Raw genomic sequence first — 19,576 nt, 5'->3', positions numbered from 1 at the left:
TACACGAAATAATATACTGCTGCTTTCCTGCTTCTAGATATTTTGGGGTCGATCATGTACAACCATTTTGATCTATAACCATAATATATAACTATGTGCTCATACTCCCTGATGGAGATTTGGACCTTGGTCAGAAGAAAAACTGGGAGCTCTCAGTGATGTATTGTGTAACTGGGAATGTACTGTGCAGTAGGAAGACTACAGCCCCACAGACTACTACAGCCCATTGCTAGGCTATGATGGCCCTGGTGGTATTAAAAGACTAGTCAGGTCCACACAGGTACCACAGCAACAAATATGAGCTGACGGACAGAAAATCTGAAAACTCCAGCTCACTGAAAGCTTCTAATATTTCAACACAATGCACTTCAAACATTCGTCTAAATCTTAACGCTCAGCATGTTTCCGAGTTGTTCAGTAAAATAACTCATTAGCGAGAACATAAGGAAACGTTTTCAGTAAATGACAAAATTCCACAGGATAAAGCTTTATCAGAAGAAGGCGGAGCTGCAGCACGCAGGATTAGGAGTGTGCTAGCAGATGCGTATAGGAACTTTAGAACAAAAAAATAAATAAAAAAAAAAAAAAAAAAAATTATGAAACAAACTCAGCAAAATACCAACATTTTTACATTTTATTTAATTTTTTTCTTCTTTTTGTTTCAAATAACTGCATTCTTGCGTGTAAGAATTTCTACTCAAAATCAAATAATGTTTTCGTGTGAAAACCTCCACAGCTTTTTCTTGCCATTCTACTCAAACTGGCCCATTATCCAGTGAACCATTTAACATCCAGTCAAACCCCAAACTGTCCCTCCACACCCAGTTATGCGGGGCATGATTTTCCCAGCCAGACATAAACCTCCCTTGTTTTTAAAAAACAACAAAAAAAAAAAAAACACAAACAAAAACAGAAAAAGAAATCAGGCAAGGAGAAAGTAGATAACGTAGTCAGGCACGGTCTTCTAAGTGAGAGCTGGGGTGGATCTGTCTTCTCGGCTTATCGCTAGAAAGAAAATAAAACGGCTCTGTTTTCGAGTACGAGGTTAGGTTGCCATGGCACCTCCTAGAGGCTGCGTCTAAACTCCCTTCCCTTGGTTTACATGTAACAAATGGAAAAATAAAAAGCTTATAGATAAACCCTCCTCCCTCCCTCCCCCCCCCTCAAAAAACCCTCACCCTCCTCCTCCAGCCCCTCACAGCTGTGTGTACATATTTATGAGAGCGTATACATGACTGGGTCAATTCCAGCCAAAAAAAGTCTCTGTATGTGCGTGTGAGAGGGCTCCACTCCAGAGGGTGAGGATGATCCCTAGTATTTCACTCCTGGGACAAACTCCTTGGCTTCGGGGTTTAAGCTGCTTTTGCGCTGAGAAAAGAAAAAAGAGAGAAAGAGAAGTCAGTTTACAGCACGTTATATTCCTGTGTACTTCACAATAGAATACTAAACATTAATAGTGAATATGGGCTTCGTGATAATATCTATGCAGAAATGTGTTGAATGTTGGGGGCGTTCTTCTACTAAGCAGTTCAAATAAGAATTTAACTGTGTTTTAACTGTGTTAAAACACAGTCAAGTTTAACTGTGCAGATGCTTAGCTTTACTTGTTAAAACAACCTGACCTTAAAATTTGTGTGGCCACTGGCATTGAGGGGAAACCTGGCACGTCTTACCACAATCTCCTCTGTGTTGCTGTTGCTGTCGCTGACGGACAGGCCGTTAAACTGCTGCTGAATCTGTCCCATTCCTGGAGGAAGGTCTCTTGCTGGAATAAACCAATCCTGATCCTCCTCATCCAACATCTCTTGGAAGCAACGCTCCAGAAACTCTTGCTCCAAGAGCTCCTCCTCTACCTGAGAAACAGTAAACAAAGACCACAAGGAGGGAGAGAGAGTTAGTTCCTGATTCACAAAAGGATTGGTGGCAAAAACCTCCACCCTCATCATTCACAAGGGTGTGTTTGTTTTTAGAAAATGAGCATATGTGGGATAGGATATTACAGACAGGCCACTGCTTGTCAACACATGGAGCACAGAGTTGGTTAAGTAAAACAATATGTGCTGAAGACATAGAGCAGAAGAACTAGAGCATACATCAGCCCTGCTACAATCACACATCTACAATTAGTACATAAACTACCAGACAATGGGGCTTCAGTGTGTGTGCACTTGTGCATGTGTGTGTGCAGACCTGTCGGTTATATTCCTCCTCGTTCTCCATCCACATGTACTCCGCAAAAGGGTTAACCTCTCCCTCTGCATGCCCATTGGTTACGGAGTCTTTTCCATCTTTCCCTGGAGCGCTGCCCCCCAGTGTCTTTGTTAGATCGGGCCCGTTCAGATCTGTCGGCTCTGTGAACGTAAGACAGAAGGAGTCAACCATCAAAATTGGGGGGAAAAATAAGCCTTCAGCTGCACTACACTGCTACAGCAAAGTGTCCAAAACAACAACAATAATAATAAATATCAGATGACATGCACACACAAAATGTTCCATGTTCACAGATGAGTGTGCCTGATCCCAAAATAAATCTCTCACAAATATACCAGAGCTGGTAGTCGCTGGCTGGGGAAACACGGGCTGCAAAGATTGTCTGTTCTGCAAGAACTGGAGACATAGTGTAAAGAGCACAGCTATTTTTATATTCTATGTCTCCAGGAATCGTGTCATGTTTGATGTGTTAACATTTTACCCTCACCTTCTCGCACACATACACTATATGGCTGAAACCCCTCACACCCCTTTGTGCTTGGTGAACATCCCATTCCAGATATAGCCCAGTTTCTGGGACTAACCTTCACTCTTCTGGGAAGGCTTTCTACTAGATTTCAGAACACGGCTGTGGGGATTTGTGCTCAAATCAGCTATTAAGCATATGAGCGTGTGAGGGGGGTCTGGGGTGCACGCAGTGTTCAATTCATCCTGAAGATGTTCAGAGGGGTTTGAGGTTAGAGCTCTCAAAAGTTCTTCTACACCAAAATGTGTGTTCATGGATCTTGCTTTGTGCACAGGAGCATTGTGATGCTGGTACAAGTTTGGGCCTCTTGGTTCCAGTGAAGGGAAATTGTAATGCTACATTATATAAAAAGATATTCTAGACAATTGTACGCTTCCAATTTTGGGGCAACAGCTTGAGAAAGACCTATTCAGGTGCCCAATTACGTTTGGCCATATAATATAGATGGATGACAAGCTGGATTTATAAATCTGAGAGCATGAATTTGATTTCCTTTCAGGTTCTTGCCGGTTTCCCTCCTCTCCCTCTGTGCTCAGGGGTTCACAACTGACGATTCATGGATGAGAAAATCAACACAACCGCCAAAATACCAGCACCTCTGTGACAGCTCACAGACTGAGAAACTCAAAAAGCCACTGTGGGAGCTCAGAGCCTGCTAGTTTAGCCGCTGTGCACCAAAATTAGCTGACAACTGGGAAACCATGGCCAGAATTCAGTAGTCTGCACCAGACACTGACTCTCTTTCTCCCTCACCCACACACATACACCTGACCGTTCTCTCCTGCCCTAATTTTAAGAGAGACTAAGTACTGCTTGCTGCATTAGTAGCAGACAGAGAGATTAAATAAACCAGATGAGACTGCACACAAACAAAGCAGGACTGACAGGATTCCTCAGCGCGCCATTGGTTCAAAGCGAGTTCGGCTTGTATCGCCAAAAATCCAACATAATCACCTGGATTTTACTTTAATGGCCCAATATACAGAATTTATACTGGGTTGAAATCAGCAAAAAAAAACAATTGAAGATTAGCATGGTGTTTTATTTATTTTCTACTGTGATATTTGGATGAATCCAAAACTACAAACGGTTTTGTGTGCATGGGGATATTAAGTTGTGATAGCTTTGTATTTTCCCTGTAGATTAGTTTGTTTGAGCAGCTTGACTGTTGAGTGTTACAGTGCAGTGCTATCAAATCACTCGCTATAATAATTAATGACATCTCTCATCGTACTCATCACTACTCGCCTAAATAATTCAAATAGTTTCTCGCAAGTGCAAACAGCTGAATATAATTCATATGCAACACTCACCATGTGCTTGCTAGATTCCTGAGCTGCAAGAAAACCCAGGTCGCTAGCATGATGCATGCACGGCACGCAAAGTGGACATTTACAACATCCTCTGCGCAATATTTACCAGGGACTCATCAATTATTAGCACAGACATGAAGCACATGCGTGCACCAGCAAACTACTCACTCACGACACAACAATTACCATTATTATACTCATCAATAAAATGCAATACTTCAGAGGTTATAGTGAACCAGCTTTGTGCTCACGCTTTAATAAAGACTGATCAACTTGACAAACAAAAGCAAGTACACATCTGCAGTTAGAGAAACTAATGTGGAGCTTCTTATCAGTAAAGTGTTTCTGCAGATCACTAGATGTGTTTTGTTTGTACTATTCTGTATCAGGGATCAGCAGTTTCTGAAATACTTAAACCACATACCAAGCACATCTGGCACCATGCCATAGTCAAAGGCCTTTCTTTCCCCTATTTTAAATGTGAACATTAATTGAACACTAAATTACCTGCATAATTTTATGCATTGCAGTACTGTCAGGTGATGCATGAATGTGCAGATGTGCACGTTGCCAAGGAGTGAACGTAATGCAGCTCAACGCTATCACTCACAATTTCAGAAATGTGCAAAAAACAGTCAAGTATTAATCACAGATTGTCAGGAGGGATTCGGGTGTTATGGGGTAGTACAAGATGAGAGCTGCCTCACAAATGGCAAGCTAACCCTTTCCTCCAAATCGCGAATTCAGTGAATGATTATAATATTTATTTATCCTTTAATATATTAATCAGCTCCACTAGCATGATAATATTTTCAATCCCTCTCACTAATAAATACTAAAAAGATTTAAGGACCTACATAAATATACATTCTTTTCCCATGCATGAGAATTCATTAAAGACTTGACAGAATCTACAGCTTCCTATTATTTTACAATGTGATTTTTGCCAAACTTAGATCCACACATTTCCACATACCTTATGTTTTCTGCCTTTAAAGATAGCATTAATTCATTATACATTGTTTTAAAGGATTAACTGGTGGTACTTCCAGACGGCAACGAAAGACCTAAATGAAAAGAAACCTCTGGCAAACAATCATGTAGCTGTCAAAACACTAAAAAACACCCTCTAAAGCAGGGAAGCAGGATGGTTTTGCGAGCTGAGCAGACTTCATAACACGTCTGTGGGAAACTGCATTTTTTATTTGGTAATGCTAGACTTTGAATATGCGCCTATATGGTTTGCAGGGAATGGATTTTGGGGATTGTTTGAGCTGCATTGACGCACACATCTTTTGGACTGGAAGCCGCTTCAATCATGACTCATGTTTAAATCATTAAAAACTGAGCATTTTTGATTTTCTATCAAAAACAACCACATCTACTGAGGCGCTTCAGGGTCGATTCTTCTGCCAGATTATGTTTGGGCTGATTAAAAAGCATGCAGTTAATACAGTACTAATGCAAGGATTATACACATCACTTACACAAGTTATATTACTCAAGCATCATTGCAAACATATATTGGCTTTCGAAATACATTTTGAGTAAAAGGAGAAACTGGTTTCCTTAAAAAAAAAAAAAAAAAAAGCGGGGAATTTTTCTTTTGGCATAAGGAAAGGGTAGAATATAATGGCAGAGAATAACAGCAGGAAATCATTCACTTATTCATCTTCAGCAACCACTTTATCCGGGTCTGCTTGGATCCGGAGATTATCCCAGGATCAATGGGTGCAAAGCAAGAATACATCATGGATGAGATGACGAGTCCACTGCAGCCAGCTTGCCTTGGGTAAATAGTCAATTGTGGATGTAAAGACACAGATTTGTATCTGGAATCTAACAATACCCAAATCCAGTTTTGCTCATCCGCTGTTTTGGCTGGAGGCAGATTCTACTTTCTAATGAACAGACTTTGCAGTAGCATTTCACGTCCATACAAAATCATACAAAAAATCAGACACAAGGAAGAGGAAGGGGGGGCTTTATTTGATTTATGCTACTTGTGGCTCATTTCTGTGGCTTTACTTATAAAAGGGCTAGATGAAAGAAAATGTGTTTTTTATTCATACATCAGGATGCATGCATGCATGTTTAAGAGCCAAGACAAAAATAGCACCAACATATCAAATGTTTTAAAAGTTCTTCAATAAAAGTTCATAATCCATGACTGAATAACTGCCTAATACTCATCTTTTCAACTTCTAATCTAAATGGTCACTGTCCATCAGGTAAAATCACACACACATCCCCATCTAAGCTTTTACAGTGTACTCCTCACTGCAAGCTGACATGCATCCAGTCAAAACACAAATCTGTTTCCAGAGTAAGCAAGAACTGCCTTAGCTTCAATAGATAGAAGAATTCATCATCGTGCTAACAGACAGTGGATATCTAAAATCAATGTGAAGTCTGAAACTTGAAGCTAATCCAGTACTCATCAGCTCATCAGGGGGAGTATTCATCACAGGGATTAATCACAACTACCAAAAGCTACAGAAAGATGAGCAATCGATGGCTTCATGCATCAGAGGCAGATTATTGTTACAATAAAGGAAGGTACCTCAGATGTACAATAAGTGGTTGTGAAAGGTGATGGATATGAAGTACATCAATTGTTTGAGCTAGAATAATATTCTTTCCCTTAATACTTGGTTTCACTTAAGTTATTTATACTGGAATCACACTCAAGTTATAGTAGGCAATATAAATACACTATATTGCCAAAAAGTTTTGGGACACCCCTCCAAATCATTGAGGGGTGGTTTTTCAGGGGTTGGGCTTGGACCCTTAGTTCCAGTGAAACGTATGCTTCAGCATACCAAGACATTTTCGACTCCCAACTTTGTGGGAACAGTTTGTTGATGACCCCTTCCTTTTCCAACATGAACCACCAGTGCACACAGCAATGGCCATAAAGACATGGATGAGAGTCTGGAGTGGAGGAACTTCAAAGTGTCCTGACCTCAACCCAACAGAACACCTTTGGGATGAATTAGAGCAAAGACTGCGAGCCAGACCTTCTCGTCCAACATCAGTGCCTGACCTCACGAATGCTCTTCCACAGGAAAGGTCAAAAATGCCCAGAAACGCACTCCTAAACCCTGTGGAAAGCCTTCCCAGAAAAGATGAAGCTGTTAAAGCTGCAAAGGTTGGGACAAATCCATATTACATTCATGTGCATGTAAAGGCAGGCGTCCCAAAACTTTTGGCAATACTGTATTTTACACTATGGCAAACGTTTCCGAAATAACACATGTACACTACACACACACTTTACTCATGAACAGCTACACTATATATTACGATATTTATATCATTGTAGTGCATTCATATGCTATATTTTTCTGTGTCTATTTTTCTTTGTACACCCTATTCCACTTTATTTCCTTTTAATTAACTTCATTTCGATTTTTGTACATTTTATTTTTATATGAATTCTAATGAATTACATCAAAAAGGTAGTGTTCTCCATGTCACCACTTTCAGTAGGAATTTCTTCAAACCTGCTTACCCAAGTTAAGTAAACATTACACAATAGTTTGTATAACAACAGGTTTTGGTGACATTTTAGTAGTAATAAGTTGCCACAGCTGAATAACTGGAAATGGGATATCATTGTTTATTTCCTAATTAGACTTTTAGCGGAAAAAATAAATGAAAATAAACAAACACATTAGTCTGAAAAAGGCAACAGTGAGGTAACTGTCCAGTCATACATCATGACTGGCAATCACCACCCTCTGCAGTGACCGTAAGCTACCCTAGATACTCTAGGGACACAAATTTTCTACTATATTAGGCTATTATTTGTTTCCATGTAATTGCTGTTGATATCAAATCATAGTTGGTATTAATCCAGCATTGATTAAATGCAACAAAAGGCTGAGCAATGTCAGTTATCAAATCATTTATAATAGCAGTTACAAGCTAGAAGCAACTGATTAGAGCTTAAATCTTTACAATTGTAATGATATTAGTTTCGCCATGTTCAGTTTAAAGTAATTTTTGTAGAGATAACATTTTCTTTCTTTCTTTCTCGCTCTCTTTTTAAATGCTGTTGTTTTGTTGGTATTGTGGTACACACAGTATAATGAAGGTATCTGACCGTCTTGAAGTAACATGCCGTGATTGTCATATCGCCCAGCCCTAATTTAAAAGGATTTCTATTACTGTTGAAGACAACTCCCTCAGGAAGTACATGACCAGCCTGACTGCTTGAAGATTAGCTGTCATCTTACAGAAGATCAGATGTGTGAACACGACCTCATTTCCACATTCAGGATGAAGCCACTTCCAGCCTGTGCTAATTGCTTTCCCGGTGCCATTTCCTTGGCTTCAGATAGACTTATAGCAGGTGTTACCAGATTTTGTAAAAACCCTTTTTTCTTACAGCCTCATCACTCTCTGGCTGTTATTAAGCTAATATGTGATAAAAAAGCATGGTTGGGATTAGATCCATCTGGCCTATAACAACAAAACGCCAAAAGATGACATGTACAACATATGCAAATAAACTCTTAAAGGATGAAACAAGACTGAAAATATTTCTGTTACTTTCTCATCTCACATAAACCTGAACACTGCCGTTTTTCATTTGTGCAATATTTGCTTCCATAGCAGGACACAGAATGGGAACAAACATGGGAATTTAATATTTAAAAAAACTTCATAAACTTCTTAAGAACTTAAGCAAACCGTATGAGGATCACCAGCGTGCCTTGATATTTATTATACAGCACACACCTCAAAGGAACGTGCGAGATATTTATAGTATCAAATAAAAATCGATTACAATTAGAGACTCGCTTTAAAAGAACAACCTGGAGTGTTTTGCCACTCAGGAGGATCTTGAAGCTGCGGACAAAGTAGTTCACGTCAATCTGTCAGTTGTACCAGATTGTCTGGCAAGGGAACTTTAGATCATTGACAATGAGTTTGTTCCTGCCAAGAATCTTGCTCTGTTTGGGCATGTCTGGACCTATTCACCAGTCAAGATCTATAAAGAGGCAGGTTTGATAACCACCTCACTCATTTTCTGGCCATGGATAATTCAGAAAGGATTTTGGTTCTAAAAGGTTAAAGACTGCTAGAAAACACCAAGTCACAAACAATCCTGAAGAGCTGCAATTTAGTTCATGTGGTCTGATACATTTAAGGATAAGATTTAAAATAGTATTGTGTCAATTGTGACTTTCGACTACTAAAAAGATCACTGATTGGGAAATGAAGACTTTTGCGTTGCACAATACAATAAAATTATATATATTATATATATATATATATATATATATATATATATATATATATATATTTTTAATACCATGGAAGTGTCACTAATTTCAGATGATTATGGAAAAAATACCTGTGGTTGATTCATGGATAGTAGATTATTTGGGTATACATCCTCAGCTCACTCACATACTATAAACTAAACATTTCAACAGTTCATTAGCGTTAAGGATGGCAATATATTGATTATAAACTGTTAGCTTTATAATATGGATGTTACCCAAGCCTAAAATATACATACACTAAGAAACCACACTAGCCTCAGGTTCCAGATAAGGTTTCTGTGGGTGTAACTCACAACGCCGGTATGATTCATAGAAAACCATCACCAGGATGTTCTGCAATGCCTTGCAATAGATTCTGTAACAAAGTGTACCAATATATTTGCAATACGCTGTGACAGGCTTCACAACCCATGGGATAAATATAAAATGCTTTTATAAACCATTTTGATTCTCAGAAGGGGAAAAACAATAACGCAGAGAATAAGGCTCTAAAATAAATAAAGGGCAATAGAAAGTGCATGTATGGGGCAGGACATTTTTTGTTGCAAGACCGATTGTGAAACATTTGTTAGAGCAACGTGCAATATTTTAAGAAATCAATAACAAATGTGAGCCAGGTCAAACTCATCCTTCATCTTGTGTACACTGTCATGGTCAACATCAGCATAGTAAGAACATGAAAAACCTGGTGAGACTATTGTATTAAAATAAAATAAACACACACACACACTAAACAGTAGAATAGTAGCTGAGTGGAGGTGACAGGAGTTGTGGTATCACCATAATACACCGATCAGGCATAACATTATGAGCACTGAGAGGTGAGGTGAATAACACTGATGATCTCATCATGGCACTTAGTGGGTGGGATAGATTAGGCAGCAAGTGAACATTTTGTCTTCAAAGTTGTTGCGTTAGAAGCAGGAAAAATGGACAAGCGTAAGGATTTGAGCGAGTTTGACAAGAGCCAAATTGTGATAGCTAGACGACTGGATCAGAGCATCTCCAAAACTGCAGCTCTTGTGGGGTGTTCCCGGTATGCAGTGGTCAGTATCTATCAAAAGTGGTCCAAGGAAGGAACAGTGATGAACCGGGGACAGGGTCATGCGCAGCCAGGTCATGGGGAGCGAAGGCTGGCCTGTGTGATCCGATCCAACAGACGAGCTGTTGCTCAAACTGCTGAAGAAGTTAATGCTGCTTCTGATAGAAAGGTGTCAGAATACACAGTGCATGATGGGTTAGGGCTGTGTCGGCAGCAAAAGGGGAACCAACACAATATTAGGCAGGTGGTCATAATGTTATGCCTGGTCGGTGTATACACGTTTTGCTATGATAGCTGAAGAAATGCCTCTGGAATTGTATTGTATTAAAAGAAACCTTCAATATTTCTATGAACTGTTTCAACATTCCTAACTCCATATGCTAATTTGACCAGAACCCTTATCTTTTTTTTAAAGTACATACACAACTAGCTGAGAAAATATGGTTTCAAAGACAAAATCACGTGCTGTCTAAAACGTGTTAAAAAGGTTTAATTCACTAAAAACTCCACGTTGGAACTACTAAAAAAAAAAAAAAGCAAAATGCTGTTTTATTCGTTTTTAAACACGACGTGATTACACAAGTTTGTGGGGGCACGGTGATACTAGGTATTAGAGGGGGGAGAAAGGGAAGAAAAATGAGTTAAAACTAATAAACGATACTCTTCAGACTTGCTTCTATCTCGCCATACTACACTAAAGATAGTGGTTATGTAATCAAGAAGCCATTTGCTCCAAACTGCTGTCCATCTTCTAGTGTGATGTGCCTTTGAAAACAGGATGTTCACATATGGACAAATGAAGCTCATGTAGCAGTGTATGCTAACGAACCACACAGCGTGTAGGCCAAGTGTAGGAAACAAAACAAAATGTTCCCAGTATTTAATACCGTGAATAAAAAGATTAGACCGCGTTCAACACACACGGCTAGATGTATTTTTAAAACAGTAAAGCGAATAAAGGGTACACGGTTTGGTTTTGTAATCCTGCTTGGTGAAAACATGTCTCGCCAAAACAAAGAGCACGCTAGCTGGCTAATGTTTGTGTTACAGTGTTTCCTGTCTGAAGGACATTGTTGCCGTTATGTGAAACAGTTTGTTTGCTAGGAAGATTGTTGACCACTACACGCTCTCTAAATGCTGATTAGTAGAAATTATGGACCTAATTATCGAGTTGAAAGTGGGCAAAGCATGGAGGCTCGAGAGGACGACGCACATTTTATTGGTGTAAAGGTGAACCAACAAAAGGTCGAAGTCAAATGAACTAAAACAACGGCGACTAAATGTGCACGAGCCTGCTCGCGCAAATAAAAACCGGAGCAAGTTTGTTTAGAACACGGACAAAAAAAATGAAAAAAAATAAATAATAATAACAAAGGGAATTAAACCTCGGGAAATATTACTGTCTAAAAATACATTCTTTACATGCCGTGCGTTAGAAATTACGTTGTGTTAAAGCAACACTGGTGTGTACAAAAGCGCGCTCCAGTGTGTGCGCGCGCGCCAGTGTGTATTTGCACGCCTGTGTTCACCACATTCTCCGCTTCTGTAGTGTGCAAAATGCATGAAATGTGTACTAACTAGCGTCCAAAAGTCAAAGCACGCAAATACCGTGCCTAATCAGCTCAAGATTAAAAACATACACCAAATCCGACACCACAAATCAACAAGCAATAGGTTTCGAATGATATACCTGGCATGGCGTCCGCTATAGTCTGTGAAAATCCACCAAAGAAAATGCTTTAATTCCGCACAAAGAGCAGAGGGATAATTCCTTCACTCTCAATGTAGTTGAGGAGCAAACTGCTGTTGACTAAAAGCATTCGGGACGCGATGGTCATGTGGTCTGTGCTTAAACAAACATGCAGCCCCCTCCTTCTCCAGTCTGCGCATGCGCGCCTCGAGGTAAGCTTACTAGCGCCTCGAATAGGATGAATCCCCCAGTGGCTGAATCCCTCTTCTTCCCACAGCACTACACCTCAGTAATCATGACAGGTTTCTCCAACACATGTGCAAATATATATATATATATTCTTACGTAACCTTATATGAACGATTGACAGTAGGTGCATGAATAATTAATTGTCTTTGTATAATCAAGTGTGGAGAAATACTTTTCAGAGCAAGACATGATTATTTATTCTATTTCTTTTTTTTTACATTTTAATACTGCAACGGATAAACAAATGAAGAGATCATATACATTTAGTTGACAACAAATCAACACAAGAAGAGGCTACAAACAAATACAGAAGCTCGTTGATGTCTAATAACAATAAAAAAAAATGACACCAAAATGCCAGATATCTTTCATCTTCTTTTAATAGCTTTTTTGTTTATTATTATTAGTATTATTGCAGAAGGTCGTGAATGTTTCGAGGTTTTTCTTTAACCAATTATTTGAGAAATCTTCACACATTTACACACATTTACATGTGCTCGGTTGGCTGATGCTATTTATCCAAAGCGACCTACAACTGAGACAGCTTTAAAGCTGAAACAGGATAACTGAGCAGTTGAGTAATAAGGGGGGTTTTGAATAGCTTAGAGCCATAAACACTTTCCCCTCCATTCACCATTCATTTGCAGCTGTTTACTTCTGGAACAAAAGTAGGCGTTATTCATTTCCGCCTTTTACTGCACGCGACTACCGGATATGACTGTCGGAATGTGCCCCCTCGTGGTAATTGTGTTGGATTCACATTTTGGTTGCGTTGTCAAGCGCTCCCACATAAACATAAACGTGCCAAATGATGCTTGGAGGAAAAATTGTGGAAAAATACTGACAGTGGTCACAAATGTATTTCGTGGTCCACGTTACTGTCACTACTCAATCCGTATCGGAAACACGATTTGTACTGCGCATGCGCGGAAATGCGTCTACTTCTTGTGTGAAGCATGGCACCGCAGTTTATATGTTTATACGCCAGGCATTTATAATTATATATTGTTATAATTATAATGTGGTACAAAGACACATTACACAAGGTATAATGTGGTCCTGCTGAAAAACATCAATTCTTCATAATGAACCTAATTCTGTTACTGGCAAAATTCCACATTCACAAATCTAAATACTCTAACTCCAGACCTCTGTTTGCTGTATTTAAAGCAATACCTTTCATTAGTTAAGTTGTCACAGAACAGCCTTAAAAACTTGACATGTTTGTGATCTTTTCCCTGTTTACCATGACTTGTAATTCTCTCTTTTCTGTTTTGAATTGTATTTGACATCATCCCCCCTGGCCCTGTGATGGACTGGTGACCTGTCCAGGGTGTACTCCCTATCCCCAATGTGTGCTGGGATAGGCTCCAGCAGATCCCCATGACCCTAATTAGGAATAAAGCGGGTATAGATGGATGGATAGTTGGATGGATGGATGGGTGGATGGATGGGTCACCCCCCCTTGTATCCTTGTTTGGTTGCTATTTTCTTATTACTATGTTTTCTTTTTCTTTTTTTATTCTTTTCCTTTTTTTCAGTTGCTATGTTCTGACATTGTGTTCGCTTGTGCAGTTGTTGTGGTTGTTCTGTATTTTGTTAACAAGCAATAATAAATAAATAAATAATAATAATAATAATAATAATAATAATAATAATAATAATAATAATAATAATAATAACTGTGTTGTTGGCCGTATTTTCACGCATGTACAGTATAAATCGTGTTGCCGGTACGGATCGAGTAGTGACAGTTACATGCGAGATTAAAACAACAAACAAACAACAACAAACAAACAAACAAAACAAAGCAAAAAAAAAACAAAAAACACATGGACAAATAGGCTACATGTGCTGTGTATGTACTGTAGATGGTGGAAAGTCCAAAGGTTGCATTGCTAACTAGCTACCCTACAAACACAGAAAGTTAGCATTTGGTTAGCCTTTTATTTTTTTATTTTTTTTGCAACCACTTCATAACGTTCCAGAAAAGATCCAGTAACAGATTTGTATGAAGGTGGTTTGGACACGTTCCCCAACGTTGCCTGAAACCATCCAAAGTTACAGCAAGGTTCATGAGAGGCTCAGACAGTTTAAAAGTTAACAGAACTGAGTGGAGGAACTGACTTTTTCTAGTTAGATCGAAATGTTTCACGAGTCATCTGAAGAGCTTCTTCACTCTGAAAAAGACTAATTCAGGATTGAAGAAGCTGCTCATGAGTAGTGAAACCTTTTGATCTAACTAGAAAGAAGGCCAGTTCAACTCAACTTCCACCTGGATGACTGAGAATCTTCACAGACACTTAGGGGAACAACATTCTCCAAAAAAAAAAGAACATGTTACTCAGTTTGACCAAATGCAACCATAAGCATAACTAAGAAATAAATCTGGAACATAACATTATTGCTAAAAGTTTTGGGACATCCCTCCAAATCACTGAATTCAGGTGTTGTTTTCAGGGGTTGGCCCCTTAGTTCCAGTGAAAGGAACTCTTAACGCTTCAGCATACCAAGACATTTTGGACAATTTCATGCTCCCAACTTTGTGGGAACAGTTTGGGGATGACCCCTTCCTGTTCCAACATGACTGCGCACCAGTGCACAAAGCAAGGTCCATAAAGACATGGATGAGAGAGTTCGATGTTGAGGAACTTGACCGGCCTGCACACCTGACCTCAACCTGATAGAACACATTTGGGATGAATTAGAGCGGAGACTGCGAGCCAGACCTTCTCGTCCAACATCAGTACCTGTTCTCACAAATGCGCTTCCAGAGGAATGGTCAAACATTCCCATAAATACACTCCTAAACCTTACAGAAGATTTGAAGCTGTTATAGCTGCAAAGGGTGGGGCAAATCCATATAACATTCATGTGCATGTAAAGGCAGTTGTCCCAGTTTTGGCTTGGCTCACAGTCTCACAGTGTATTTTAACAATTTTTCAGCAGTACTTCTGGTCCCACAGTTGCATTTGGAGAGTTAGTGCTCCTCTCAGGCTGTGTGCAACTCTCCATTGAAAATGAACGACGTCCGGTCTGAAGCCTGTGCTTTGTCAGAAGCAGTGAAAAGGCAGTATCAGTGTTATGAGCTTTTCTCTATCGTGTCTGATTCTCTCTTGACCTATTCTATTTTTGTTCTAAATTGAAAAGGTCAATCATTAGAATAAGTTTGGTGTAGAAGGCAGTTTTACCTGAACAATTATTGGGAACAATTGTTTTTTATATTATTATTATTATTGTAATTCATCATAAATTCACAATGAAATCCCATTTAAAAAGTTTATCCCATTTGGATTATTCTAGCATAGCACACTAATATGTATAACATTTAAAATACACATCTTCCAATGTTAAGAAGTTCATTGCGTGTTTCTCTTCGTGCCCTGCAGGAGGCGCACTGCACACACTGCTCTTATACTTCGAAACCTTCTCAACCTTTCCCTATTCCTGAGCAGATAACAATGTTCTCCTATTTTTATCACTTGTGATCTGTTCAGGTCAAAAACGATTGATTAAATTAAAATATAAAATTATAATTTTTACTTCAAGTAGAACTATTCAAAAAACACTTGACTCATTTTTATATTAAACACAAAAAATAGGACAAACGTGCTTTTGACACTCACTTTTAGTGACCAATTATCCTGGTCAGGGTCATGGTGGGTCTGGAGCCACAAAAACACTGGGCGTGAGGCAGAAATGAGATTCAGTCACCGATAAAATGTCCTAGGGAGAATTTTTCTTTAGCCAGTCCACCCACTGGCATGTTTTTGAGAGTTGGGAGGAAACTCCACACAGACATAAACTGAGCTCAGGATTTAACCTGGGATCCTGGAGCTGTGTCATTCACTAGAGCACTGCACCATCACCTGTTTTATGTTTTGGGCTGTAGAATAATTCAATTCTAAATATTTCACAATTGTCCTACAATGCCCAAGAACAAACATTACAAAACCTAACATTCAGTCTCCTTTGTGAACAAGTTGTGTTACATTTGCCATGAGAGACAGCCTCTTCAACAACTTCAATTGTGATTAAATCTGGTATACAGAAGTGCAGATATCAAATTGATTCCAGACTACAAGTTTCTGAAGTTTGTGCCCAGTGTACAAACAGTGTCAGATGCAGTACCATAGTCAGAGAGTCTTGAGACTATTGAGAAATTTAAGCTCTTCTTCTTGCACTATTATTGACCTGTTTTTGTGTTTTGAGTTTCAAGGAGTCTAACTTCAACTACCAGCAAAATAACTGATTACACCTTTAAATACAAAACTAGCAAATAGTCTGGTGTGAGCCCAGTAATTTAATGAGTAGTGTAAATGTGCAGAATAGAAAGCTACATTACTTTTACAGTAATCCAACACATAGCTATTAATAAGTTATATCAAATGACCCTCATCCCAGCTGGCCCTCATTGGCCCTCATTTTATACGAGGAAAAAACATGCATCCTCAGAGGTCTGCTCATCTCCTACAAATGTGTCAGTAATGAAAAGAGTAAATCCTACCATCAGATAGTAGATAATGCAGAATGTCTAGGAAATCAGCCAGGTCTCAATACCACACACACACAAAAAAGCAATGCTTATCCTTAGATGCCTTTACTTGTTTCCACAAGAGTGGTTTTCTGATGTTTATACAGTGTTTAAGGGGCAAACCAGGGCACCCACAATGTAAAAATGACTCAGACACGATCCACATGTAAATATCATTTGCACTGTAATGCGTAAGCAGTCATAGAGATTTAATGCAGAAGTTTCTGGAATCTGCTGTAAAACCTCAGCTGTAATTGCACCAGAGTTCTTGGTGTTTCCCAGTGTGGTAGGAAAGGCAGTGTTGTGCTGATTTATTCTGTCTCTTCTGAGGGGGCCCAGATTGCACAAGAGTAAAATGGCAAGCTTCATACTCTCTGCACCCCTGTTCTTTCACTCCTTTAAAGCCCCAGTCTGAAAAGGCCTGGTAAGGAGCTAGGTGCATGCTCATAGGGGGCTATTTATCATTGTCACTTCCTTTGTGTGTGTGTGTGTGCGCACTCAAAAGCTCATATTCTTAACATCAACAAAAACCTTTACTCTGTACTTCGTCATCCACACACAATTGTACACTCCACCAAAATGCACAGAAAACCTAAGCGTTGAAACACACACAAGCAGCGTGAAACTGGATTTGATCCTTCAGCAAGTCATTTCTTTTAAATAAGGAAAATTAGGAGTGTGCATGTGTACGTGTATGATTCTATGGGTGTGCATGCATGGAAGGTGGAAGTATGTCACAGGAAAGCCAAGGGTGGAAGAACAAAATGGCCTACACCAACACACACATGTGTATACAATCATTCACATGCTTATAGCATTACAGCATAATGTATAGGCAGGTTTGGTCAGGAAGGAACACTTGAGGGTGGAAAAGATTTTTGTCAAGATATCATATGTCAGAACATTTGTTCTAATATATGCACACCCACAGAGATATCAGAGAAATCTGTTTCTTTTTTTTTCTTTTTTTTTGCTCCTGCAACTTTGAAAGCACCATCAGTGTGAAATTAACTGCTACAAATTATTTCACTTTGTTCGTGTAGACTGGACATCATGTCCCAGACAGCTCTCACTCTGCCTTGGGTGTTGACCATTAGAAAACGGAAGGGTGGCAAACAATACAGGAAAGGTTTAGGGTCAGAGACAAATCACCTCCTGGTTTGGGCAGAATGAATAATTTCGCAGCAAGTCTATATGGTGCACTTCCTGTCAGTTGACTCACTGACTTCCTGTTTGAGTCAAAGGTGGGAGAGGACAAGTCTGCGTGCTGATAGATGTAGATTAATAAAACAGAAGGGAGAGGGCTGCTATGTGTGAAGCAGTTGACTATGGCTTTGACTATTGACTATGGCTTTTTTACAGACATGAGACAGTGCACTATAGAATTGTTGTTTCATGGGGCTCTTTATAGTCATGCAGTAAATATGCAATATAGTGACACATACATGCAGACCTACCAGGATGCACTATGTGAAGAAGGCTAGCTGACAGAAGCAGTGTGATACCTGAACACTGATACAGACCAAGTACACTCCCTCATAACAATTCAATTCCTTAATGACAATTCAATGCTCCCTGACATGGTGCAAAAAATTGTTCAGCAATGATTTTGGGAACAAGTCAAAAAGTTCACAGTGTTGACTTTAGGCTACAAAAGCACAACTAAGCAACTTTCAGAACTTTAAGGATCTGCTGCATACTTCTTGGTTCCAGATACCACAGCCCACCTTCAGAGGTCTTGTGAAGTCGATGCCTTGTTGGATCAGAGCTGTTTCTGTTTTTGCAGCACACTCGGGACCTACACAATATTTGGCAGGTGGTTTTAATGTTCGCTAATCTGTGTGCGTATATATAATCTGTGTGTGTGTGTGTGTGAAGTCTGGATGTGGATTAAAAAAAGAGTGTAAGAGTGATTTGCATGAGTTCCCTTATCTGGGCCTCTCACAATGGCATTAGTAATGGTCTCCAGACTTGGCCAAAATAAATTGATTTTGAAATGGGGCAAAACCTGGAATGTGCAAATCATACAGACTTTTTCTTGTGCTAGAGTGTGTGTTGGAGTATAATCCTGAGACATTTTTCTAGCACACAGCAAAGACCTGCTTGCACATAATAAAAAGGATTCTGTATGTATGGAGGTTTCTGTCCTTGTACCAAACAGCATAACTATGAATTTATATTCCTATTCATATATGCACTCACTTAAATGATGATAAAGGAAGGGCAAAATACATCCTAATTTTTTTTTTTCTTATCAGCTGAATTGCAAGCATATGCCTTAAACCTGAAACTACATGTATTAACTTGACATTATTCATGGCAGATGCTTTTAGGACACACACTAAAGCTTTTATATAAAGGTAATGGCTGATATGTACCGGATATAGTAACATTCAGCATAATTTCATCAATGAAATTTTTTAATTCAAATTAATTCAAATCAAAATTAATTCACATTCCTACTATTTACAGTATTTTTGACTTAGTCACTAAACCTACTGCACATATTTTGACATTGTGGAGCTGACAGTCACTACAACTAATCAATTTTTTTTGCGTCATGTCTCCATGACATTAGAGCCATTTGAGTACAGTCACGCTCTACATTCTTATTCTGACCGAAAAGGCTGTAAAAGTTCAATGCTGCAACATGACGCTTTATGATATGGAGAAAGAAACAGATGGGCTAGGATGAGGAAGTGAAGAGGGCAAAA

At 39.2% G+C, this 19,576-nt stretch overlaps 1 protein-coding gene across 1 annotated transcript; it reads right to left on the bottom strand.

Moving 5' to 3' along the window:
- Positions 1-616: 616 nt before the first annotated feature.
- LOC131356202 (polyadenylate-binding protein-interacting protein 2B-like) lies at positions 617-12,245 on the bottom strand. The gene is made up of 4 exons (XM_058395115.1): positions 12,080-12,245; positions 2,191-2,351; positions 1,674-1,853; positions 617-1,368 (listed from the first exon to the last, which is right to left on the bottom strand). Exons 1-4 carry the CDS (start codon positions 12,084-12,086, stop codon positions 1,312-1,314), a joined length of 405 nt encoding a protein of 134 aa, XP_058251098.1. The 5' UTR covers positions 12,087-12,245; the 3' UTR covers positions 617-1,311.
- Between the last annotated feature and the right edge of the window lie 7,331 nt (positions 12,246-19,576).

This window comes from Hemibagrus wyckioides, linkage group LG07, assembly GCF_019097595.1.
Source record: "Hemibagrus wyckioides isolate EC202008001 linkage group LG07, SWU_Hwy_1.0, whole genome shotgun sequence".
Lineage (NCBI taxonomy): Eukaryota > Metazoa > Chordata > Actinopteri > Siluriformes > Bagridae > Hemibagrus > Hemibagrus wyckioides.
This window is presented reverse-complemented; position numbering and strand designations above follow the sequence as displayed.